The 26,194-nt window shown below is 41.2% G+C and overlaps 2 protein-coding genes across 3 annotated transcripts in view; one reads left to right on the top strand and one right to left on the bottom strand.

Annotated features, from left to right (window-relative positions):
- PRLR (prolactin receptor) overlaps positions 1 to 26,194 on the bottom strand; it is a 262,479-nt gene that overhangs the window by 180,776 nt on the left and 55,509 nt on the right. The window lies entirely within an intron of this gene.
- Positions 16,268 to 26,194, top strand: part of SPEF2 (sperm flagellar 2) — an 82,279-nt gene continuing 72,352 nt past the window's right edge. For both annotated transcript variants that reach the window (XM_058170139.1, XM_058170140.1), the window contains exons 1-4: positions 16,268 to 16,580; positions 19,535 to 19,637; positions 21,168 to 21,420; positions 25,031 to 25,201. In XM_058170139.1, coding sequence (XP_058026122.1) covers positions 16,523 to 16,580; positions 19,535 to 19,637; positions 21,168 to 21,420; positions 25,031 to 25,201 — 585 coding nt within the window. In that variant the 5' untranslated portion in view covers positions 16,268 to 16,522. The remainder of the gene's footprint in view (positions 16,581 to 19,534; positions 19,638 to 21,167; positions 21,421 to 25,030; positions 25,202 to 26,194) is intronic.

Raw genomic sequence — 26,194 nt, 5'->3', positions numbered from 1 at the left:
AGTGCAAACATATTGCTTCATTCTATTTAAGAAAGACAAAGAGCTGGCAGAGAAAAATGAAGAATTATTGCTGTCAAAATATTGATAAAATTATTCACAGCTTATGAAGCAACACTTTTTATTTCTAGAGGAACATATGGGTTTTCATGTTCCCAAGACTGCTTTTGTGCCAAAAGCTTGAAAAAGAAACTATAAACATAGCACAGTTCAGGTCATTGTAATTTTAAAAAGCATCAACCTAGAAGGAGAAAAATACGAGGGGATTATGTGGGATTGTTCTTGTTGTTAGTTGCGAAGTAGTGTCCGACCCATCGCGACCCCATGGACAACATTCCTCCAGGCCATCCTGTCCTCTATCATCCTCTGGCGTCCATTTAAGCTCACGCCGACTGCTTCAGTGACTCCATCCAGCCACCTCGTTCTCTGCCGTCCCCTTCTTCTTTTGCCCTCAATCTTTCCCAGCATTAAGCTCTTTTTCTCCAGTGAGTCCTTCCTTTTCATTAGGTGGCCAAAGTATTTGAGTTTCATCTTCAGGATCTGGCCTTCTAAAGAGCAGTCAGGGTTGATCTCCTCTAGGACTGACTGGTTTGATCACCTTGCAGTCCAAGGGACTCCCAGGAGTCTTCTCCAACACCATAGTTCAAAGGCCTCAATTCTTTGGCGCTCAGCCTTTCTTATGGTCCAACTTTCATAGCCAGACATTGCAACTGGGAAAACCATAGTGTTGTGTCTGCGCCCCCCCCGAGCTGGCCCTGCTGCCAGAAAGTAACTCGGAGCCGGGCCTGCTGCCTGAAAGTGACTTGGACAGTGAGGGGGAAGGGCTGTCAGGACTTACCTCGGAAGCACCGGCCTCCCTGGCTCAGCTCCAGGAGCCAGAAGCAGGCCAGGTGGAAGAACTAATGAGGCTTCCATCCCCTGACTCTTCCCCCCATCTGCCAGGCCATGCCTGCAGACCCAGCTGACAGCAATCAGGTGTGGTTGAATCCTAGGTTTCATAGGCAGGAGAGAAGGGAACAACAGAAGCAGGAGAGGGGCAGGCCTAGGAAGTGCTGAGTCATGGAGCCATACCTCACAGGATATAAAAGGCAGCAATAGCTGGTGTGTCTCTTTGTATCAGGCAAATCCACTGATTGACTAGAGCTGAAGGTTGTGACTCACCAGCGTCTTGGCAGCTAACGAGGGCTCTTGGCAGACGCTGGCTCTGTTGCTGCCAGAGCTGATAAGAGCCGGCTAATTAAGCCATCGTTCGGACGGAGGTGAGGAGGACAGAACACATAGCCTTCACTATACACACTTTTGTTGGCAGGGTGCTATCTCTGCTTTTTAGTATGCTGTCTAGATTTGCCATAGCTTTCCTCCCCAGGAGGAAGCTTCTTTTAATTTCTTGGCTGCAGTCCCCATCTGCGGTGATCTTGGAGCCCAGGAAAATAAAATCTGTCACTATCTTCATTTCCTCTCCATCTATCTGCCAGGAGAGGGACGGATGCCATGATCTTAGTTTTCTTAATGTTGAGTTTCAAGCCAACTTTTGCACTCTCCTCCTTTACCTGCATCAAGTGGCTCTTTAGTTCCTCTTCACTTTCTGCCATTAGAGTGGTATAATCTGCATATCTGAGGTTGTTGATATTTCTCCCGGCAATCTTAATTCCAACTTTTGATTCATCTAGCCCCCACCTTTCTCATGATGTGCTCTGCATATATGTGGGATAATTATTATTAAAAGAGCATATATAAGGATATTTGTAGGGTTTTCTTTAAAGGCAAAACATCAAGGATCATAAAAGGAAATGAAGGCTAATTACTGTAGTGCAGTGATGGTGAACCTTTTTGGTGCTGAAAGCCCAAAGTGTACGTGCAAAACCCCAAAATGCAATGGGAGCACCCTCCCACATGCGCCCCATCCTCCGCATATGCGCCACACCCAGTCCCCCACCCATTTTTGGCTTCCAGGTTGGTGCAGAGGGCTTTCAAGGCCCAAAACGGGGCACATTTACCAGCATGCACCCCAAAAATGCAATGTGAGCGCCCCCGCATATGCACCCCCCCTGCGCACACACATCCCCCACATGAGTCCTATGCATGCATGGCAGAGACCTGAAGACCAGCTGGCTGGTGGGAGGGACGCGTGCATGCGCGGAGCTGGGCTGAGGCGACAGCTGGTGTGCCCACAAAGAAGGCTCTGCGTGCCACCTGTGGCATGCGTGCCGTAAGTTTGCCGTCACGGCTGTAGTGCTTTATTAAGAGACAAATCTATCCACTCTATTACCATAAATAGATGAGTTGTGGTATAAATTTGAGGTGATGAACCAACAAACCATGTCATTGAAACTTTAGACTCTGCAGATCATCTGATTTCAACTGGAAGTGGTGCAGTTTCCCCACAGTGAAGTATTTACTGTTTTACTTTTCTATATTTTACTATATGTAAGCTACCCTGGCAAGTACAGTATCTTATGTTTTATATACAGAAATGTATACAATACAAACATCTACCTTTCACAAGCTTTTAGTAAGAAAACAGAGTTGTGCAATGGTGCCAATTCAAAACAGAAACAATGGTTCAGAGAATGTGTGGGCACACGTGTTGTAGATAATGGAACCTCCTTAATCCAAATGTGTCATTACCTGCTTGAAGCCAGAAAATAATGCAGCCTTTTTAAAGGCGTTTTGAACAGGTGCAACAGGCATGACCATACATTTCTCCTACAGAACTAGAACAACTAGCACAACCATAGAAACTGTATCAAGTGCAGCCTGGAATTGGGAAAACTACACAAGGTGTGTAATCACCTTACAAGATCTTTAATCCTAAAGAGTTCTATGTCATTGCAGCTGCAAGCATCCTATCAGAAAACTAGAGAGGGTCCTTCTGAGATGCTTCTTCCCACAACCCTTTTGCCTTCAGGGGACTGAGATATCTTTTACAATGGTGGGTATGTAGGCTGCAGCTCTTCTTCCTGTTTTCAAAAGTCATTCTGACATAAAAGGTAAAGCTAAAGGAGTCCCTGCAGATTTTACTTCACTAATAGTTGACAATAGTTGTGTGTTCACCTCTGTTTCAAGGCCATTGAGCCAGTGCTGTCTGAAGACATTTCCATGGTCAAGTGACCAGCATGACATCAGGGACCGCTGTTACCTTCCCACCGAAGTCGTATCTATTGTGAGCTAGAAAGCCCAGGTTCGAGACCTGAGCCATGCGACGGGATGAGCTCCTGTCCTCGCCTCAGCTCCTGCCAACCTAGTAGTTTGAAAACATGCAAATGTGAGTGGATGAATAGGTATCAGATTCTGACATACCATTGCACAATTCCCCCCTCCTTTTATTTCTTTACTTCTGCTTATGTTCCTCCCTTCTTTATCTAATGGTGCAAAAGATTTCTGAGAGCTGGAGCAGGTTATTTTTTTCCTTTGCGAGTTCCGGTTGTGATGAGAGATTGAGGACTCCTGGGAAATCACAAGTGCTACATCCCCAAGGATAAAAATATTGAATATTTTGGGTCACAAAGTTATCTTCTGCAATCCGCTATGCCTCTCCTCATCAGCTTAAACCCTCATACTAGTGAACCACAATCAGCAGGCTATTTTATTTATGGGGAATTAAGTAATTAGGGGCATCTCCAACTCAGAAAGGAGACTGTGATATGCACTTCGATTGTATTCTTCCCTCCATTCATCGCATTATACACTGAGGTCTTTGATTATCTTCTATTATGATTCAAATCCCTAAGAATAAGCCGTATGAATGCATTAGATTTTTAACTAATATTGTATTTTAAATTTTTTTGATTATTTGTGTTTTATTTGCTGTACACCGCCCCGAGTCTTTGGAGATGGGCGGTATAAAAATTTGAAAAATAAATAAATAAATAAATAAATAAATAAATAAATAAATAAATAAATGTAGTTGTATATCACCAGCACTATGTATGGTAACTGAAAGTAACTGCCGGATATATTGTCATTTCATTGCCGATATTCCGAAGTAAATGGGATGACACAGTACCCAAATCTCCACTGAAAACACACTGGATGGGCTGTAAATCTCACACTTATCCTGAGACACTCCCTGGCACTTAAGGAATTAATCTAATGAAATGATTTTGAAATGGTGTTTGTGTAGATCAGGGGTGCCAAACTCAAGGCCCAGGGGCTGGATCCGGCCCGCAGGGTACTTAGATCTGGCTCACGGGGCCGCCTTGGAAACAGCAAAGGACCGGCCTGCGGTGCTTCTGCCAGCAAAAATGGGCACTCGAGTTCCGTTTTTGGCTACCATGGCCTCCTGCAACCCTCTGCCACTGATGGTGAGCTGACCATGCCCATCTGACCACGCCCGCCCACCCCTGCGAGGTCAAACACAACCCTGCTGCAGCCCTCAATGAAATCGAGTTTGACAACTCTGGTGTAGATAATACTTTATATTAGAAAAGCAGAAACAGATCTTTAAAAAAATTAATCCAAAAATCTCTTCCAGCATTTCGTAATACTGTATGATTTATAAGTACAAAGGAAAAAAAGTGAAAGTTCTCTTATTTAATTCTTAATCTATCCAATTGCTCCTCACAATAGGAAAATCTAAGAGAAATCATCTAGGTTCAATTTACTTACAAAGATGATTATAACAGGCTTGTGGCATTTTATACTAGTTACCGTATATACTCGAGTATAAGCCGAGTTTTTCAGCACGTTTTTTGTGCTGAAAAGTGCCCCCTCGGCTTATACTCGAGTCTACGTCTCGATGTACTTCGGGAACCCCGCACAGGAGACGCCAAAGAGGCGGCGAGATCGTCCGGCGGGATTTGCCCAAGGCTGAGCAGTTCGCCGCGCGGACCCGAGCCAAGCCGGTCCCAGTCCAGCCGAACGGTGAAAGCGGAGCGGCGCTCGGCATGTCGGGGAAACCCTCCCTCCCTCAGCCGAGAAGGCTGGCGGCTCTCCCGCCCGCCGCGCGGACCCGAGCCAAGCGGTCCCAGTCCAGCGAGCGGTGGCGACATGCGGCGCGCTCCGCTTTCACCGTTCGGCTGGACTGGGACCGGCTTCGTCCGCGCGGGCGGGGAGCCGCCAGCCTTCTCGGCTGAGGGAGGAGGTTTCCCGACATGCCGGCGCCGCCCGCTTTCACCGTTCGGCTGGACTGGGACCGGCTTCTTCAGTCGCAACTCCGCCAGGCTGTGCCGCGAGGAAACCATTTAAAGCCCAGCTTCTGAAGCACGGAGGAAGAAGAAAGCCCTGGCGGTGCAGTGAGAGGGCGGGCGGGGAGCCGCCAGCCTTCTCGGCCGGCGCTTTCACCGTTCGGCTGGACTGGGACCGGCTTGGCTCGGTCCGCGGGCGGGGAGCCGCCAGCCTTCTCGGCTGAGGGAGGGAGGGTTTCCCCGACATGCCGAGCGTCGGCCGAGAAGGCTGGTGGCTCCCCCGCCCCGCCCTCTCACTGCACCGCCAGGGCTTTCTTTCTTCTCCCTCCGTGCTTCAGAAGGTGGGCTTTTAATGGTTTCCTCGCGGCACAGCCTGGCGGAGTTACCGCGAACCGAGCAAGCCGGTCCCAGTCCAGCGAGCGGTGGCGTCGGCCGAGAAGGCTGGCGGCTCCCCGCCCGCCCTCTCACTGCACCGCCAGGGCTTTCTTTCTTCTCCTCCGTGCTTCAGAAGCTGGGCTTTAAATGGTTTCCTTGCGGCAGGCGGGAAGAAGATGCTCGGTAGCAGCGGCGGAGGCAACCACCACGTCAGGAGGCTTTCAAGAAGGCGGCGTCCGAGGGAGCAAGGCCATGATGCAGAAGGAGAACTCTACAATATATAATGCTCCCACTCCCAACCCTTGAGGACAAGCCAGAAAGATACCAAGATTGATGATAGTAGGAGCCATCCAATTAGAAAAAAAGATACAAGTGAATGGTTGAAGACTTGAATATTACTATTCCCTACTGGAATAGCCTAATATCAGTTTTCTTCTGAATTTACATTAGATAACATTCAACTTATAGAGCCATCTAATTGATTTGCTCAAATAATAGAAGTTAAAAAATATGCCTGTGCTTTGCCATCTGAATTACTTATACAAATAACTCATGATGCAAACATCCAGCAGACATTTTCCTCCCTACAACCACCACACTCTGAGGCGAATATGGCTGAAGGAGTATGATTAGCCCAAGGTCAGAACTCATGGTCTCTGGCTTTCTAGCATGGTACCCTTTAGACCAAACCGACTATTTTTATTATATCTCGTAGGAATTATGCCTGGTAGGTAGGTACAAAGTCTAAATTACTTACAAGACATAAAGTACATTGCATTGGGAGACATTTGTTTGTATCTGAAAGCTTTCAAAAACTACTGAAGAAGTTGCCACCAAACTCTATTTTACTATGACAAAAGGTGAAATCTATTTATAATACAGCAGGTGAGTATATTAACTGTATTTAATTAATAGAAGCCTCTTCCTACTTTTGGAAGGCAGCTGCAAGCATTATCCAAACAAACAAGATTTAAGTATCAAGTATAAAAATAAATATTCAAATAAATATTCATGTTATTTTACTTGGCTCTATCTTTATTTTTTACATTGACCAGTAGCTGCCTCATTTCCCACCCTAGGCTTATACTCGAGTCAATAGTTTTTCCCAGTTTTTTGTGGTAAAATTAGGTTCAATTTACTTACAAAGATGATTATAACAGGCTTGTGGCATTTTATACTAGTTAAGTTTGTTTGTACACCGCACAAAGTTGAAACGACAATTAAACCTATTTTCAAGGAGCCAAATGTTCACTGCTTCAAGTTAGATCTCTATGCATTTTATTTACACATAAAAATGTTAATACTCTGAAAGGCCCCAAAATAACCACAAAGCCTATCTTTAAAATTGTTTTTTTCCTCTCTCTTTTGTTCTCTTTCACAAATATCTTCATTATTTAAATATGGAAAAAAAGACTGGTTTTGCCTCATCATAAAGACTTAATTAGATCACCAAATCTCTTAGATTTTATTTGTTTTATATTCTTTTAATAATTTATAAAAAACATTTTGATAAAACATTTTTACCTCTATACATATATTTGAGAATGAATTTCACTGAATAAAACAGACTTTATTTTAAAATAGGATTCCATATGCTTAGCATCAGCTCAGGTCAGGAATTGCTGATCACCACAACAGATTCAGAGATAGAATATGTATTTATTGCTGTTGAATTTACTTCCATTTGCAAGTATACAGTAGCTGTGAAATTATTTCCATAGTTACCTATGCCTGTACAAATACATTATATTTCCTAATGTTTACCCTTATCACTTTATGGGTTATTTTCTCAATTCATAAAGATTAAACTCATGTAACATATGAAATTATGAGGTCAAGCTCCTGTTTTTTTGGAAGCAGCTACTAACATCTGTTGATCAGAAGCTGCAGTTACTCTCCAGCTAAGCATCCACTGACAGCTTAAAATTTTGGCTCTTTTTTCACTTCCTTGTTGTTTCAGAAGAGCTGTGATATAAATTGGGACGTGGATGGGCAACTTCTTCTGCCATTTTCTTTTGCTTTAAATTAGGAAAGCAAATAAAACAGATTGAGAACATTAAGGAAATTGTGGGGCCAGACATCTATGGAGATTCTCAGTCATCCATGGACATGGTTGTCCCAAAGGTGCTTTTTCATGAGGCAACTGGACTTTCTGGTTTTTCTTTGAAGATGTTTTGCTTCTTATCCAAGAAGTTTCTTCCGCTCTGACTGGATGGTGGGGAATGGAAGGATTTATAAATCCTAATTTTGAAGAGGGAGGAAAGCTATGGCAAAGTTAGACAGCATAATAATAAGCAGAGACATCAACCTGCCAACAAAAGTGCGTATAGTCAAGGCTATGGTTTTCCCAGTTGCAATGTATGGCTGTGAAAGTTGGACCATAAGAAAAGCTGAGCGCCAAAGAATTGAGGCCTTTGAATTCTGGTACTGGAGAAGATTCCTGGGAGTCCCTTGGACTGCAAGGCGATCAAACCGGTCAGTCCTAGAGGAGATCAACCCTGACTGCTGTTTAGAAGGCCAGATTCTAAAGATGAAACACAAATACTTTGGCCGCTTAATGAGAAAGAAAAACTCACTGGAGAAAAAGAGCCTAATTCTGGGAACGATTGAGGGCAAAAGAAGAAAGAGACAGCAGAGAATGAGGTGGCTGGATGGAGTCACTGAAGCAGTCGGTGTGAGCTTAAATGGTCTCCAGGGGATGGTAGAGGACAGGAAGGCCTGGAGGAAAGTTGTCCATGGGGTCGCGATGGGTTGGACACGACTTCACAACTAACAACAACAATGTTGAAGACGTTTCACTTCTCATCCAAGAAGCTTCTTCATCTCTGACTGGTTGATGATTTATAAATCCTTCCATTCTCCACCATCCAGTAAGAGCTGAAGAAGTTTCTTGGATGAGAAGCGAAACGTCTTCAAAGAAAAAACAGAAAGCCCAGTTGCCTCTTAAAAAAAAGCACCTTTGGGAGGGAATTCATTTTGCCTAAGAGGCCTGCAAAACTTAACACATGGCCATGGTGCTGTGTCCTTTCTTTCTTTTCTCTCACAAATGTAGAGCCACTTTTACAGCCACTTTTGTGAAGAAAAACTTAAAGGTAATTGACTCAAAAACAATACTTATTGTATAAACATGTTCTTAAGAAATAAAGAGTTTTGAGGATCAGATGACCAACTGAGATCAGGGAGACTGTGGTTCAGTTCTGTGTTTAACCATGAAAGTCACTGGATGATTCGAGACCAGTGACTGTCTCTCAAACTAAACTAACCCACTTGATTTTTATTTTTCAAATGACCAATGGCTGAAGGCTCAAAAACCATAGCATTATCCACTTATAAGATATTCACAAAAAGCATCACATGTGAAACTGTCATTCTTGGTGACATAAAAGTCTATATGAGTGTTTCCCAAACTTGTTAAATTGCAGTCATGTGAAATTCAATTTGAAGAATTCCATAGCCAACATAGCAATTGCTGAGAGTTGAAGGTCAATAAGCCGAAAATAATGGAAAATGGTTAGAAAGAAAAAGAAGGCTGAGACAAGAAAATCTGTCCAAGAATCAAGTGAGTTCAAGGGAAATACAAGAATAGAATAGAATAGAATAGAATAGAATAGAATAGAATAGAATAGAATAGCAATGGAATCAAATAAATACAAAGACAAAAAGGATTACAACCAAATGGGATGGGCAAGACGTTTATTTACACAAATTACTGCAACATCTGGTCAAAGACAAATTCAATAAACAACACAGAAGCCAATGATCTACTAGATAAAGTAGGCACAAAAAGAATTACCCAACTCTTTGGATAAACCACACAGAAAATATACCCAAATCAATTACAAATATTTTTATTTATTTATCACATGTCTATAGCTGCCCATCTCATGGAATTTGACTCTGGGCAGTATACAATTATATAACAATAATATAAAAAGCCAGTTAAGGTTTATATAAAGAACAGTGAAGATTTGATCATTTAAATAGAACCGGACATTCTAGAAAGTAAAACGGGCCTTAGAAAACATTGCTAATAACGAAGTTGAAGGAACAGATGAAATATCAACAGAATTGTTTAAAATTCTAAAAGATGATTGAATGAAAGTAGCACATCCAGTCTGAAAGCAGAAATCGAAAATATAATATTGGCCAAGAGCAATTTATTATTCATATACACACCCATCCATATACATACCAATACACAAAATCTTTATTGAGATTACTGATCCATACAAGCAATTTACAATCCCATATCAAACAAAAAAATGCCAAAGAATGTTCAAAGTATCAAACAATTACACTTACCTCTACATGTTATTAGGATAGCGCTCAAGATTGTGCAATCCAAATTTTAACAACACATGGAATGAGAAATGTCAGATTTACAAGCTGGGTTCCGAAGACGCAACCTGAGATCAATTGCTAACATCTGATGGATGATGGGAAAGATAGTTCCACAGTGACATCTATTTTTGCTTTATTGATTAGGCTAATGCTTTTGGCTTAGTGTACAAATAACGAATAACCCTTAAAACGTGGGTGAGCCCATAAAGTCCACCTATCTGCCTATTTAAAAATGTGCATATTGACCAGAAAGCAAAGTAATATGGAGTTCAAATGGAATGAGGAGCAACAAACTGGGAACTACTTGTGCCAAGTTTGCATATTCTCACCTTATTGATTTAATTGATATGGAGAAGATATTCTGGAATAGAAGAAAGAGCAAACATCAGCATCCTCAAACATCCTTGAGGCTTGAAGTGAGCAAGACTTAAGGAATCTCTGGATGAAGGTGACAAGATTACAAAAGCCATTCTACAACTCAATGTTAATAAAACTAAGATTCTGTCATCAGAAAATTCCAGCCCAATACAAATTGGCAAGAAACAGTAACAGTCCTTACTTTCCTAGGCTCAGAAATTTCACAGTGATTTTGATTGTAGCCATGAAATAAAGAGACATCTGAAAAAGATTGTGGGGAAAACAGTTTATGTCAGATTAAAGTGAAAAGATATCACATTAACAATAAAGGAACACATTGTTAAGTCACTGTGGATATGACTTGAAAAGTTAATAATCTGAAACACTGAAACAAGAAAATGATGTCTCACAGTGCTGGAGAAAACTATGGGGAATGCTTGGACAGCAAGAAAAAAAATAATTATAAGTAAATGGTTTGCTGCAAGCATTAGTGATGAAACTATACATGAAATATTTTGGACAAATAATTTAAAGGAAAGAGTCCTGTAAAAGAAAGATTCTGATGGTTTGGAGAACTGAAGATAATCGAAAAAGACATCGTTAGAAAGATAAGTCTCTACTATCCTGGTGAGTTTACCAGCAACTGAATGACAGAATGATAATAACACTATTACAGTGGGTCATCATTTGTTCTGATTCATGTACTTCCAGAACATTTTGAAAATGAGAGAGATGCTTTTTAAAAAAGGATTCAATTGAAGCTACATCTTTAGTCTGAATCCAGAGCACATTCCAGATCAGTGCCCATTGTTGTTGATGATCAAGTGGAAAGCATGTTTTGGAAACACATTTCTAACTTAAAATGCAGCTTAGCTTTCACACAGCACAATCTTGTCTTCAAGTAAAAGACAGTATTGTGTCAGGTCAGCCAACCTGATGCAGCTGGAACATACGTCAAATTGTTAGTGATAAACTGCAGACCTATATTATTATACTTGGATCAGCACCAACCAGTGTGCAAAATAATTGAGCTTATCAATCAACCTGGATTTCATTACAGTCTTTATAAACACCTGTGCAATACAAACGTTGCACACCTTCTGTGAAGGGGAATTCAAAAGTAAAGAAATCTAAGGTATGTTTCTGCTGATGGTAGTTGATGATTCCTGTCAGAGTCCCCAGAATATCTCAAAATCTGTTTCGAAAATCACCAAGCTTTTAGTGTAGCTTCTAAAGATGCACAGGGGAGGGAAGAAAATGCCTCAACACAAGGGTATAAATCCCTGGGCGCAATATTGGATTTTACAACTGAATTTCAATACTTTGTACAACACAGTAAATGCAACACTGATTTTAACTATTAAAAGGACTGCTCTTAGATTTAGTCCCAAATAGTAAGGCCTAAGGCAACGTACATATGAATAAGATTTATATACCAAGTCATGCTTTTTAAAATGCTCACGTGTAAGAACAGTTTTTATTATAAACAGCTGGTTATAAATGGACCCACCCTTTCATCAAACACAGTAATTTACACATGTAGTTTGAACTTCTTTTAGCAACAAACCTGTGAAATATCAGCTATTTCTTCAAAAATGAAGAACTACAATATTCCTCAGTCTATAACTATTTCATTTTAAAATATGTATATCCTGCATCTGGCTGAAATAGAAATAGTCTTTGACTTAGAACCATTTGTTTAGCAACTAATCAACTTTACAATAGCATTGAACAATGTAATTTACAAACCAGTCTTATCACTTACAACCTGTGCAGTATCACCAATATCACATGATTGAAATCTGGATGATTGCAACTGGCATGTATTTATGACAGTTACAGGAACCCAGAGTTATGTCATCACCATTTGCAACCTTCCCAGCTGGCTTTCAACAAACAGAAACAATGAGGGAAATCAAATTTGCTTAACAATCACCTGATTCTTTCACTGGACTGATTTGCTTAACAACCATGGCAATAAAGGTCATAAAATCAGGTTATACTCACTTAACAACTACTTTGCGTAGTAACCAAAATTTTGATCCCAATTGTGGTCGTAAGTTGAGGACTACCTGAATTCACAATGTGGCTTGTAGTTAAACTGACTGACATGTTGACTCATCTCTCAGTAATATGCCAGATGAGCAAGAGTTACTGAAATCTCATTGGTACCAATGAAGTATTGAGCAGGCTTTAGGCATTTTAGATAAATACAGTGTTTACCTGAAAATAAGACCTAACCAGAAAAGAAACCCTAGCCTGGTTTTTTTTAGCATGTTAATATAAGCCCCACCCCAAAAATAAGCCCCAGTTAAGGTCATCATCAGCCAGGGTGTGCGTGTGTGTGGGCCTGGCCAGCACTGGAGGCAGTGGGAGCCGACTGTGTCTGGCAGCAGCCATAGCCCATGCAGCACAGGTGAGCTGATTACCTGTCCAAGCAGCAGAGGCAGAGGTGCGGGGGGCGAGGCAGGTGATCCAGATGCACTGCATGAGCTGCAGGAAAGCTGAGAAACGGTGGGAGTGGGCAGGTAGCCACGGGAGGCTCATCTTCATAACTCTTGGCTTGCCTGCAGCCTGCGTGGTGAATCCGGATGCCTGCCTTCCCCCCGCCCCCCCACACCTTTGCCTCGGTCTGCTGCCAGTGCCGCTGTGTGAAGACGAGCCTCCCACAGGCATCTGCCCACTCTATCCCCTTGAATCTTGGCTTTCCTGTGGCCCATGCAGCGGATCTAGATCACCTGCCTTCACCCAAGCCTCTGCCTTCGTCTGCTGCTTGGACAGGTAATCAACTTACCTGAGCTGCGCGGGCTGCGCAACTCCAGAGCATGCCGACCAAAGGGCCGGTGGGCTGCAGCTGCTGCCAGATATTGTTAACCCCTGCATGCTCGCCATCTCTTGTGCACATGCTGGGGAGATGGGGTGCTCAGCCGGGCTGATCACCCTGTTATTGTGTTTCCCAAAAGATAAACCCCAATACATATTTTGGAGCCCCCCCCAAAAAAATATAATATTGAGTATTATTTTCGGGGAAACCCAGTAGATAGGATGCTAACACCTTCCATCTTTTTTTTTTACATAATCAAGGCAAATAAGTAAATAAAAATTCCTATTCAAAAAATATACTGCCAAGCAACACTTGTGCCACCGTCCTTCAGAGGAACACTTCAGCTCAACATATTAAGACCGAAGCTTAGATTATTATTCATAAATGGATTATATAGCCTTGATTTTAAGTGCTTAAGCAGCTTAAAAGGGCTCATTTGATCCCAATATATTCATAGGCTTGGCAAATGCTACTGAGGAATGTGAGATGTGAGTTTCCAGAGAGACCCAATTTTTATAGGATCCTCTTCCAATGTATTGTTTTTATCATGGAAGCAAAGAAGTCAGGGAAGATATGATTCTCTCCATCAATCTACCCATTCAGTGGTGGGTTTCAAATTTTTTTACTACCGGTTCTGTGGGTGTGGCTTGGTGAGCGTGGCATGGCTTGGTGGATGTGCTTGGGGTGTGTGGTAGGGGAAGGATACTGTAAAATCTCCATTTCCTCCTGATCAGCTGGGACTTGGGAGGCACAGAATAGATGGGGATGGGGCCAGTCAGAATTTTTACTACGGTTCTCTGAAATACTCAAAATTTCCGCTACCGGTTCTCCAGAACTGGTCAGAACCTGCTGAAACTGAGCTCTGTACCCATTCCATTAGGTCTGTTAGGAGACCCACTAATTTCATTCTGCAGAATGCTCTCTAAATGAATTCAGTGGGACTGAAATAAGACATAGACAATGCACCATTATTTTCACAATCAAGATTTCCAAATCCTCTCCAGCTCACCTCTTTCCTCTAGATTGCTGTAGATCAAAATCAGTATTTTCTACCCATAACAGGCTGCAGAGGACAAAATGCACAAAGACCTTCATTGAAATACATTAAAAAGATGCAGGAGTCACTAGTTGAGCTTATGCCTCATTGTAAGCCAAAACAAACAGTATCATTGCTTACAGCAATCTAAACCAATTTCTTCACATTGGTCACACCTCCACTATCTCCAGGTGAAGATCTATTAAGGCAGGAGAACAAAGGCAAACAGAACTCTTTCCAAAACTCACCCCATAGAAAGAAAATGTTCCTAGGAATTGCTTGCAGAGTTTGAGTTTCTCTGACTTTGTAGGGCTCTGCCCAATTTCTATTAAGATGGCCAGTGAGATTCCTTAAATCTGCCTACCTCCGCAAGTTTTACATTCAAGTAAATCCAGATATTTTACGAAGAACCCAGGTAACAAAACCACAATGATTCAGGTTTAAAGATTACATTTTAAAATTCAAAGACCTAGAAACTTAGACAGGGATAAAACTCAGAAATGGGTTTAAAAATCCAGCACTAGCAAATCTGACTTCCAGAACAACTAGTCACAAGAACAGTTTTTACCCGAATGCCATCACTCTGCTAAACAAATAATTCCCGCAACACTGTCGAACCATTTACTAAATCTGCACTACTATTAATCTTCTCATCGTTCCCATCACCCATCTCCTTCCACTTATGATTGTATGACTGTAACTCTGTTGCTTGTATCCTTACTCGTGGCTCCCATATAACACCTCTCCTGCGCAAGCTGCACTGGCTAGCTGTGGTCTTCCGGGTGCACTTCAAGATGTTGGTTATCACCTTTAAAGCGCTCCATGGCATAGGACCCGGATATCTACGGGACCGCTTTCTGTTACCATATGCCTCCCACCGACCAGTGCGCTCCCATAGAGAGGGTCTCCTCAGGGTGCCGTCAGCCAAACAATGCCGGCTGGCGACCCCCAGGGGGAGAGCCTTCTCTGTGGGGGCACCTACCCTCTGGAATGAGCTCCCTCCCGGACTCCGTCAACTTCCTGATCTCCGGGCCTTTCGCCGCGAGCTGAAGACTTATCTATTTTTCCGAGCAGGACTGGCATAATATGGGCTTTAAATTGGATTTTAAATGGGGGTTTTATATCATGTCTTTTATAGTTTTAATCTGGCCAAGGTTGAATAAGTTTTTTAAATGGGTTTTATTGTATATTGTATTGTATTTTTATCTGGCTGTTAACCGCCCTGAGTCCTTCGGGAGAAGGGCGGTATAAAAATTTAAATATTATTATTATTATTATTATTATTATTATTATTATTATTATTATTATTATTATTATTATTATTATTATTATTATTATTATTATTATTATTATATTGATATTGTTTCCTGATTGCTTATTTGTACCCTATGACTATCATTAAGTGTTGTGTTATACCTTGATGAAGGTATCTTTTATGTACACTGAGAGCATATGCACCAAGACAAATTACTTGTGTGTTTAATCACACTTGGCCAATAAAAAATCTAATCTATTCTATTCTATTCTATTCTATTCTATTCTATTCTATTCTATTCTAAGGTTGAAGGAATCAGCTGTTTCAAATATGCCAGTCTAAATGAAGATCCTTCCTTCACTATAGTTCACATTCCCCTCCCGTAGACAACTATGAAGAGGCTCATGTAACACCAACAAGTAAACATTTGTAAAACAAGTCATGGTATGGATCAGGAGCCGAACTACTCCTCTAAGAATACCCAGGCTGAACTGCATTTGGCCGAACAGAAACTTATTAACTGACTTTGGATCAATCTCTTATCTCTCCAGATTGCCGGGACAAATTAAGAGGAGGGTTATGTGTAAGGGGGAAGGGGGTTGGACTAGAAGACCTCCGAGGTCCCCTCCAACCCTGTTCTTCTGATCAGATCACATCAAAAGCAGACATTTAAGAGATCCAGCTTTTTTGTATTATACCGGTTAACTTTCCACCTCCCCTGCAACTTTTCAAAGCAAAGGAGGCGAGGGAGGGAAGGAGGGAAGGAAGAAAGAAGGAAGGAAGGAAGGAATGGGACGTAGCAACTGCAGGATTAGTCGAAAGTTAAAAGAAGTTTCGTGACCCGGGATTTAAAACCGACTTCCCAAAGCGATTTGAAATCATCCCGAGGGGGGGATGGGGTGGTGCTGGTGCTGATGCCACAATAAAGTTTATAAACTGCGCATGCTCTCACCCACAAACCGCGGTCCTTTGGCTTCCTTTGGCAGGACCTTCGCTACCCTCTAGCCGGGCTCAGCGGAGCCCATTTGGCTCGTCTGCGCAAGCTCACGTCGTTCTCCCCGGAGCTGCTTGGCGGGCCGCTCTCCGCCGCCTCTTTTTTAGCCATGCTGGCGCGAAAGGGACGGTTGCCGTGGTGACGGGACGCGGAGTGTGGCTCGAGCCGGTCTCCAGCCAAGCGGGGAAAGGGCGCGGAACTGCGGCCGCTCGCGGCCATGACTGGCATTCTGTGCGATTGGCTGAATCGGGAAGTGAAGCTCTCGCGGACAGTGGGTGAGTCCGAGGAAGCGGGGTGCCATTGCTTTGAGGCGCCAAGCGAGGGGGATCCCTGGTTCCCCGCAGGCTCCTCCAACAGGAGGGAGCATTCATATATATATATATATATGAATATCTCTCTCTCTCTCTCTCTCTGTGTATATGTGTGTGTGTGTATGTATATATGATATATGTATATGTATATGTATATATGAAATATGACCACTCTTTGCTCCAGAAGCATGAAGCCGAAGACACCAGCCTGAAGATGATGAGACCTCCTCAAAAAGTCGCCAAGATACTCTCACGGGAAAAGACCCAAAAATGCCAAGACAGACATATATATATATATGTATGTATGTATGTATGTATGTATGTATGTAGGTCCTTGGCTATTCGGGTTCTCTCCCACGTAAAATTGGAAGTGTCTTGGCGACGTTTCGACGAAGTCTCATTCGTCATCTTCAGGCTTCAGCTTCGTGCTTCTGGGAGCAATTGCCAAGGACCTACATGCAAACACCCGCGAAAACCTCAGAAAACAAATATATATATCCAGCTCGTCTCAAAACAGATTGTGTCTTTTATCCCTTGAAACCGAGCCTCGCTTTTTTTCCTTCAGGGGCGGGAGAAAAGCACCCAAAGTGCATGGCATTTTAGATATGCTCAGAGGCACCACGGTCTCCATCGTGCTGGGGGGTGGTTTTTTTTTTTTTTTTGGTGTTTTGCTTTTGCCACAGCTTTGGAAAACGGGTGCCCGAGCCTGTCTTTTTATCTGCTGCAAGGGAAGATTAAAAAAAAAATTAATAGAAAATAATAAATAATAATAATAAAATTAATTTGATAATAATATGAGGGGCCTTTGAGGAGAAAGCCCTGCCTGTTCCATTACTGCAGCTTCAGGGCTTTTCTGTGGTATGTTGAGAGCTGTATATCAAAAGTGAGTGGGTTGAGGACTCCCTCAGGAAAGGGTGAAAATGCTAATAATGTCACCCATTTGGCCTAAATTCTACAAGTCTTAAGGTAACCATTTTGGTCCTCCCCTCTTTGAGGGATGGGGAACAATCTGGATACCCATAGAAGAATTGCTGAGAAGCTGTGATTTTCACACTTCTGACTTAAGGAAACAAATCTCTACCAGAGTTTGGACACAGAGATTCTTACCTGAGTCCTTACGATTTATTTTGATGTTGATTGTTTCCTGATTGCTTATTTGTACCCTATGACTACCATTAAGTGTTGTACCTTACGATTCTTGATGAACGTATCTTTTCTTTTATGTACACTGAGAGCATATGCACCAAGACAAATTCCTTGTGTGTCCAATCACACTTGGCCAATAAAAAAATTCTATTCTATTCTATTCTATTCTATTCTATTCTATTCTATTCTATTCTATTCTATTCTATTCTATAAGCCTTTGAAAGATGTTCCTTTCAAGCAATCCATTTACATAACTGAAATTCCCATAAGGAAAACAAGGGAAGGATTTTCATCACCCAGGATGATTTTGCAGATTCAAGGGATGCACTTGTAGCTAGGTTCTCTCAATTAAAAAGGACTCCAGAGGGCAAGCAGTTCTTGTAGGTATCTGTTTATTCCATAGTTCCTAATGTTTTAGCTACAAAATGCTTTCCCTCCAGAGCAGAGTTTCACCCACACTGGAGATGAAATCCTCCTGAGGTGAAGCAGAAGATCCAATGTTTGATTCACTTTAGTTCACACGGCAGTGATTTTATGTTTTGTTTTGGGAGAGGTCCTTTGTTTACTGGTGTTAGGCTCACTTCAGGCTTATATTACAATTTTGCTTTTATTTCTTTGTTCAAACCTTCAAGAAGATGTACCACTGCTTTTTAGTATTTGTGTTACTTAAAATCAGATTTTGCTCCTAGGCTAAAAAATTAGGATTAGAAATTAAGTGATGCCCCGGGATAACAGATTATTGTTTGTAAAAAACTGCCCATAGTTACTTAGGTGTGATGGGCAGGGTAGAAATTTAATAAATAAATAGATAAAAATTTTTTGGGCCAAGTCATGTGGGTAAGGGAGTGAGATGACAATTGTTTCCTTGTTGATTCTTCCTAGCCAATATTTATTATTTGGAATACTGCCTGATATTCTATCCATAGGCACTTAGAGAGCCAACTGTAGCTTTTGCTGATCAAACTGTGACCAAAGTAGCCAAACCACAAAGTAGTTTTCAGATTTACAAGATTCTGTTACTGCAGTTTTACAATACAGTAGAATTAACTCATTTGGTCATGTTTCCTGTCTAGTCAACAGGGGAAGGCTGACATCCCCACATTCTAAACACTACACATTTTTACTTTATATTATATTAATTTTTCATTATTTGTTTGTATTATCCTAATGTTATTTGAATAATTAATACTTATTTAAAATTTTAATACAAAATGTCATAAAACATTTCCTGGTCTGATGTTTGATTGTGGTGTATATTTCAGCATGGGCTATTTCAAGGCTGATTCATCTCTTAATGTATCTCAACTTTTCCAGTGAAAGTTGTACATTAAAAACTCTGTCATTGTTGAAAATATCTGCGATCTAACTGGTCATACATTGCTATATATTATTAAAACTCTTCATTTAGATGTTGAAAAAGTCTGTTGGTAAGATAAATTATGCAATTTATTTCATGCTAGAGAGTGCATAATTAAGTTCTTCACTTATCTATTTTCATAAATCTATTGGAAGATTCAAAGAAGATTCCATGTTAACATGCTGACAAGCGAACCAATGCTTATTGATGGATTGTTTGTTTAATGTATATAGTTGCCCATATGCCTGGGAATTCAAGGCAGCGAACAGAAATAAAAAAAAATAAATCAAGGCTATTAAAGATAAGTTGGGTTGTTATACTATGCATCGTGATAATAATGGAAGATTATGTATCAAATGGAGAGTCGCAACTTGTAAACAAACTACTTTCCTTTTTCCTTTGGACATTAAATCAGATACAGAATCTTTCGCCAGAGAATTTTCTTCTGGTTATCTCATTGGAGAACTTCTAAACAAGTATGAACTTCAAGAAGATTTTGCTCAGTTTTCACAAAGCAGGTATGTAGTATTAATACTGTTCTAACAATGTTTTGATTTACTCTACACTATATCATAATAAAATTACAGTAGGTTCAATTAACATTTCTTTGTATTGGAGAACAGGGTGGGAATTTGGGCAATTGACCTTCCCACTTCTTATGTAGAATCTTTCCTTCATTCCCATGTTTGCCATTGCCCAGTCAGTTTCCCACTAAAACAGAAAAGGATTGTGTGGTCTCCTGCCCAGCTTTTCTGAACTACAATAATCAGCACCCATAGTCGGAATGACCAATAGTTGTTAAAAGTTACAAAAAGAATACCTTGTTTATACTCATGTCCGCAGAATTATCACAGAGATTGCTATGATCTGTAAGGAACCAGCAAAGCAGAAATGTGCATTTTTCTCCATATAGTTGCTTCTGCTTTGAAAGAAAACACTTTCTTGAACTGTCTCTAGGCCTTTGCCTTTGCTCTGAAAGACTGACTTTACAAGCCACTTTAGGTGAGAGTGATGCAGGGCATATAAATTCTACATTGGCAATTTTGGATAGCGTAGCAGGGCTCGAAGCTTTCTAGAAGCCAATACTCCAACATATTTCCACCAGTATATAAAGGGAGGATACCAAAAGAGTAGGTACTCTTTGTATTCTTGCCATTGCTTGGTTGGAGACATCAAGTGAAGAAGCAGTCCCAGTAAGAAGGACAGTATGAAGATTAAGGAGTGGTTGGATTCAGTTATGAAATTCAGGAGGTGCGTGACAATGCTAATTTCTGATGTCAAGCCCAATAGCAAGACGATAACTTGCATTTCACAGTTTGCAGATTCTGAAGGTACTGGGTTTTTTTACCATACTAAGTGATAGATTAACAAGAGGTTCACTTGTGTCACCAGATAACTAGTCACAGTATCAATTTCAGAAACAGCCTGACTGCTTATGTCACCTCAGATACAGTGGCAAGATTCTGTTCTGTTTTTTAGATTCCTATATGGATTAGCTTGGAGATATGGAACAGTGGTCTTGATGGGCCATGGCCTTGTTGACCAAGTTCATGGTGTGGAAATAAATTATTATATGGTATAATGATAAAATCTGCTTTGAGTCACACTAGATTCCTGATGATTATATGGAGAAAATCATGTAATTTTCACAGCAAGAGCACAATATTGTTTGGTACTGAGTTTGAGATTTTTTCCCTTATTCTTGTTTACAACTGTAATATATCTTGGTAGTCTACTCCAAACAGTGACAAGAGTTTAATCCTACCTAGTTTTTTAAGTAAATTTGGCTAGAAGCTACCACTTAAAACCTGTTACATTTCAATGGATTGTATAAGCAATTGATTATATAAGCAATTAAAACTAAGAACCATAGATTTTAGGGGAATTAAAGCTGAAAACCAGGCATGTTTACGAGATCTGACTTTGCTTAGTTCCATTGCTGCCATGCCACGCATGAGGCTTACTGAAGGGGTATTAGGCTTGCAGATGAACTCACAAGAAAGTTTTACTATTCTACATATTTAGAATTTTTTATATTGTCTCAACAGGCTTGCCAATGCAAAACTTAACAACTTTTCTCGCATGGAGCCCACCCTTCAACTTCTGGGTGTACAGTTTGACCAAAATGTAGCCCGAAACATAATGACAGAGCAGCATGGAGCTGCTATCAAACTTGTGTACCAATTGTATGTGGCCCTAGAGAAAAAGAAAAAAGCAGGGCTCACTGGAGTTGCCATGGATGCAATGCGACCTTCGGCTAATGCAAAGCTTAAAGGTGTAGGAACCGAAATATATCGTGAGGTGAGCTTGTTTCTGTTAGGACATTTTTCTTATTGGTGAATTTCTGTCAACAAAACATTGGCTTCCTATTTACTCCTTTCGGGAATGAGTGAGGATCAAATGAATATACAGTACAAGGACAAAAATTCCTGTTTAGGCCACTTCATCCGAATGTCTAGAGTGCACTGTTTCAATTATTAATTAATAGTGTTTATATTGTATTCCACTCCTGAAAGCCTCTGATACAACTTATATTATTATTATAGTTCAACATGCAGTCAACCAGATATTTGTATTGGATTTGGCATTTTTATCTACCTATCAAGTCTTCCCAGGGACCTGGCATAGGCAGATACTGTTGTTCTATGGTATTAAAGCTGCCTTTTGCAATTGACTGATATTATCTAATGCAGGGGTGTCAAACTCAAGACCCGGGGGCCAGATGTGGCCCACAGGGTGCTTAGATCTGGCCAGTGGGGCCGCCCTGGAGACAATGAAGGACTGGCCCACAGTGCCAGTGAAAACAGAGCTTGGGAGGGCTGCGTGCGGCCCTCCCAAGCTTCGTTTTCACTGGCAGAGGGTTACAGGAGGCCATCTCAGCCGAAAACGGAGCTTGCGAGGGCCGCAGGTGGCACTCTCCAGCTCCATTTATGCTGAGAGAGCTCTCAGGCCACCACAGGCACCCCCCCAAAACATGTCGAGCTGGCCACGCCCACCCCGGCCACGGCCAAGCTCACCCCCACCAAAGTCAAATACTACCCTGATGCAGCCCTCAATGAAATAGAGTTTGACAACCCTGATCTAATGTCAGTGGTGTTCAAGTGATTCTTCAATAGGAATTGCAGCTAAGGTGAAGGTGGCGAACAGGCCTAATACAGCAGGGGTCCCTATCCTCTGGTCCCTGGACCAGCATTGGGCAGCGGCATGCCAGAAACTGGTGCACACAAACAAGCGAAGCCTCATCCATGGGATGCAGGCAGCACACAAAACCATGTCACCTGTGGTCTGCGGAAAAACCTCCCTCCATGAAACTGGTCCCAGTTGCCCAAAAGGCTGGGGCCCACTGTAACATAGTATTCCTTCCTCCCATTTTTTTCTCCACAACAACTGCATTAAGCAGGTTAGGCTGAGAGGGAGTGACTGGCCCGACATCATGAGCTACGGTGGCACAATGGTTAGAGTGCAGTACTGCAGGTTACTTCTGCTGACTGCCTGCAGTTTGGCAGTTCAAATCTCACCAGGCTCAAGGTTGACTCAGCCTTCCAGCCTTCCAAGATGGGTAAAATGAGGACCCAAATTATTGGGGGTAATATGCTGACTCTGTAAACCGCTTAGAGAGGGCTGGAAAGCACTGTAAAGTGGTATGTAAGTCTAAGTGCTATTGGTATTGCTATCACCCAGTTGGCTTTACATATTTGGAAGGAATATCTGTTCTGGTCTGTTTATCTGTACTTTAGATTTTGAATAAAAAATGAAAAGAAATATTTCCAGTTCTCATAAGTTGCCATAGAGACCAGGGTGTTCTCATTAGGAGTGTCTTCTTAGTAAGTTAGCTCCTAACTCTTTTCAAAGATGAGATTACCTTTCACAAAGAGATTTTGTTTAACTTTGCTGCTGCCTTTCTTATTGGTTTGCATGGTCGTTTAAGATGTTTTAAATGTTTTCACCTTAAAAACTATGCTGCTACAAAGTTAAAAAAAAAAACCAACCCCTTAAAGAAACCTAAGTGATTACTTTTTAAAAAATCTTGGATTAATTACTACCAAGTTGCAGAAGGTAAACATGTCTAATAATTTGCAACAATACTCTGGGTCCATTTTATTGTACATAGGAAGAATGGGAGTACACAGAAGGCTTTCCACTGGACCAAACAAGTTCCACAGTGTTGATTCATAAGGGGATTCATAGTACCACTGGCTTAAACCTCTGGGAATTTCTCAAAGTTGTTTCCCGTCATACTGGTTCACTGGAGAAAACTGATACTTTAATTACAATCTAATTCTTTGATTTATCTTCTCCCAATAGGTATTTTCATAGATCTTTACACTTTCAGTCGTGAAACAATGAGCTGTTGTGTGAGGGCTTGTATTCCTATCTTGTGAAGTTGAAGCTAGACCATAGGCCCAGAAAACTAAATAAAGTGATCAGTGCTATACATTTTTCAGAATATGTTTCCTCACATTATTGCTCCCTCTAAGCAGGTTGTACCCTCACCATCAAGGCAAAAATCTATTAAGTTTATAGGAAGTCCTCAATTTACAAGCACAGTTGAGCCCAAAATTTTCATTACTAAGCAAGACAGTTATTGAGTTTTGCCCCATTTTACAACCTTTATTGCCAAAATTCTTAAGTGAATCACTACAGTTATTAAGTTAGTAACATGGTTGTTAAGTGAATCTGGCTTCGCATTGACTTTGCTTCTGAGAAGGCTGCAAAAGGTGATCACATGACCCCGGGACACTTGACAAATACATGCCAGTTGCCAAGTGTCCAAATTTTTATCATGTGACCATAAGGATGCTGCAACAATTGTAAGTGTTTAAAAAGGTCTTAAGTCATTTTTTTCTGTCCCATTGTAATGGGACACTAAATGGTCACTAAACAAATGGTTTGAATGGTCACTAAACAAATGGTTATAACTCGAGGACTGCCTGTACTGCATCTTTCAGACCATGTTTTTCACATGTAAGTCCTTTTTCTCTCTTTCTCTCTCTTTTGCTGTATTATACTTTTCTTGAGCTAATTCAGGCTCTTAAACAAGCAGTTATTTTAAAAAATTATCATAATCCAATTGAAGGTTTCTTGAGTATTAATAAAAGTTCTTAGATTCTTGTGATTAGGAAGACAAAATAAAAATAGAGCATTAAATGATAAATACTGTCCAACATCTCCAAATAGGGATAAAAGAACTCTAGTTTACAATAATCCTTGAGAATTATTGATGGTCAATGTAGAATTTCCAATCTGATACCCCATCGACATATTTACTACAACTCCAAGTACCTTCCTGATGTATTGGTTACAACTCCCTGAATTCACCATCTGCATGACTAATGATACTGGTGAGAATAATAGGAACCATACTCTTAACACGTCTAGAAGCTACCAGATGAAGGAAAGCTCATACAATTAATGTGGTTGTGACAATCCTTCAGATGAGGCACTTTGTAGCACAGAAAAGCTGTTTGCCCTACTTATATTATTAAATCAACCACAGCATTCTCTAGGCCAGAGGTCTCCAACCTGGGCAACTTTCAGCCTGGCGGACTTCAACTCCCAGAATCCCCCAGCCAGCAAAGCTGAAGTCCGCCAGGCTGAAAGTTGCCCAGGTTGGAGACTCCTGCTCTAGGCCTCACTGCTTAGGAAAAAGCTCCTGGTAGTGCTTGTAGGGCCACTTTACTTCACTAAAGAGCAATATGAAGAGTGCTTCACAAGCAACAAGGCCTTGTGAAAAAATGAACTTCCCTGTGCATGTCTCAACCCCTGGTCTCATCCAGTAAGATTAATCTTTGGAAAAATAAGCTCCTCTAGAATGGATTAAATCCACCAATCCAGGACAAACAAAGTTCTTGTGCTTCTTCCTGTGTCAAATATAGGTTTGTATGTATATATCTGTCTCATTTTATTTCAGAGACTCAAAACATTAGTACCCCGCCAGGCAGACCTCTCACTCCAACAAATTTCAGACAGCTTTCAAAACAAAGCCAAGATCTTGGAAAGTAAGATAGCTGGCATGCACTTTGTGAAGCAACAGCAAGCCAAACAGATCCAGGAGGAAAAAAAGGCTGAAGAACTTGAAAGGGTGAGCGTTGATTTCTTTCTCTGACTCAGCTACACAATATCTTTATTCCCTGCTTTGTACTTAATCAGAGGCCAGGTGTATTAGTAAATTGGTCTTTACAGCTTAACTTCCATTACTCTCATGCCCTTTTAGACGTGGCAGAACAACATGTCTCAGAATTCTTTTAAATATTGCTTGGGTGATTGGACTTTCTAGACTTTCAGCTTTTACGTGTCTGAAGGACCTGGGGGGGGGAGTGGTGTATAGATAGACTTCAGAAAAAAGGTACGGTATTTTTTGGAGTACAAAACACACCTTAGTTGTTGGGGAGGAAAATAAGAAAAAAACTGATTTGCAGGTAGATTGACCTCCCGGAATACCCCCAATCAGCTGTTCGTAGAGGTGAAATTTTAGCAACAGTTTCCTTGGTTGTAAGCTCTGTGCTTTGCTTTTTTTTTTTGCTTTTTTTTCCTGCCCCTGAAAGTCTGTTTCAGAAAAAACTTTTTTCTGCCTCTGAAAGCCTCCAAAACAGAACTTCAGAAAAAAAGCCTCTGAAGCTCTGTTTGGGGCTTTTTTTCTAAGCTCCGTTTCTGGTGCTTTTTTCAGCCTCTGAAACCTCCATTTGAGAAGCTGGGCGGGGCTACATTCCGAGTATAAGATGCACCCAGATTTTCACCCTCATTTTGGGGGGGAAATCTGGGTGCATCTTATACTCCAAAAAATACGGTAGTTAAGATTGTATTGTCTATTGTCAGTCATGGTTGTCCCAAAAATATTTTATCAAAAGGCACCTGGACTTTCTTTGTTTTTGCTTAAAGACTTTTGCTTCTCAGTCAAGAATCTTCTGAATCATTTCTGAACTTAAAAAGCTTCTTTGAATGAAAAGCAAAACATCTTCAAGCAAAAACAAAGAAAGTCCAATTGCCTTTTGAAAAAGCACCTTTGGGTTAAGATTGTATTCTATGCCATTAAAAGCAGAGGAAATTGTATTATCTACCAGAGAATATGGGACGT

Source organism: Ahaetulla prasina, chromosome 2, assembly GCF_028640845.1.
Source record: "Ahaetulla prasina isolate Xishuangbanna chromosome 2, ASM2864084v1, whole genome shotgun sequence".
NCBI classification, from domain to species: Eukaryota; Metazoa; Chordata; class Lepidosauria; order Squamata; family Colubridae; genus Ahaetulla; species Ahaetulla prasina.
Note: the sequence above shows the minus strand (reverse complement) of the source record. Positions and strands in the feature narration are given on the sequence as shown.